This window comes from Aptenodytes forsteri, unplaced genomic scaffold (assembly GCF_000699145.1).
Source record: "Aptenodytes forsteri isolate BGI_AS27 unplaced genomic scaffold, ASM69914v1 Scaffold475, whole genome shotgun sequence".
Lineage (NCBI taxonomy): Eukaryota > Metazoa > Chordata > Aves > Sphenisciformes > Spheniscidae > Aptenodytes > Aptenodytes forsteri.
The window spans coordinates 29370-30229 of record NW_008794113.1 but is presented as its reverse complement, the minus strand read 5'-3'; the positions used below and the strand labels follow the sequence as shown (position 1 = coordinate 30229).

The 860-nt window shown below is 69.9% G+C and overlaps 1 protein-coding gene across 1 annotated transcript in view; it reads right to left on the bottom strand.

The window, feature by feature from the left end:
* The window catches only part of LOC103896024 (potassium voltage-gated channel subfamily H member 2-like), a gene marked incomplete at both ends in the record, with an annotated part of 31382 nt that overhangs the window by 4642 nt on the left and 25880 nt on the right, over positions 1-860 (bottom strand). The window contains 1 exon segment of the mRNA XM_019471120.1: positions 241-750. Coding sequence (XP_019326665.1) covers positions 241-750 — 510 coding nt within the window.

Here is an 860-nt window from a genome sequence, read left to right as displayed (position 1 = left end):
GTCACGTGCCGCCTGCGCCCACCCCGGCACCCACCACCCCGGCACCCACCACGGCACCGCGGGCACCCGGCCCCAGCCTGGCGGCACGTGTGGGACCCCCGGGCATTGCCCCGCAGAAGGACCCGGCACCCAGGGAACAGCACCCACTGCCCCGGCACCCTCCGTGGCACCGTGGGCAGCCAGCCCCGGCCTGGGGGCACATGCGGGACCCCCAAGCATCACCCTGCGGGAGGACCCAGCACTGAAACAGCGCCCGGCCCAGCCAGGGCATGGTGCAGCCGGTGCCAGCACAGCACCGCGGCACCCTGGCGGGGTGGCAGGTACCTCCTCAGAGCCGGAGCCGAAGATGAGCAGGTCGAAGGGGATGGCGGCGACCATGTCGATGAGGAACCAGCCCTTGAAGTAGTGGATGGCGATCTTGGCGGGGTGGCTGACCACCTCCTCGTTGGAGTTGACGTAGGTGGTGCGGAAGTTGATGAGGATGTCGATGATGAACATGATGTCCACGATGAGGTCAACCACGTTGAGGGGGCTGCAGGAGTAGCCGCAGTTGTGGCGCTGGGCCTCCTCCTGGTCGTTGAGCAGGAAGGCGGCCGAGTAGGGGGTGAAGATGGCCGTGTAGATGACCAGCAGCAGGATGAGCCAGTCCCACACCGCCTTGAAGGGGCTGTAGTGCAGGATGGTCCATTTGTGGATGCGCGGCGCCTGCAGCTTGTACTCTGGGAGGACGTCGGCGCCCAGCGACAGCACCTGGGCGGGCGGGCAGGGGCTCAGCTCCTGTGCCCCCCCGCCGCCCCGTGGGGCTGAGCCCCGCAGCCCCCCGTCCCCGAGCAGGGGCTGCCCCCGCCAGCCGCCGGCGC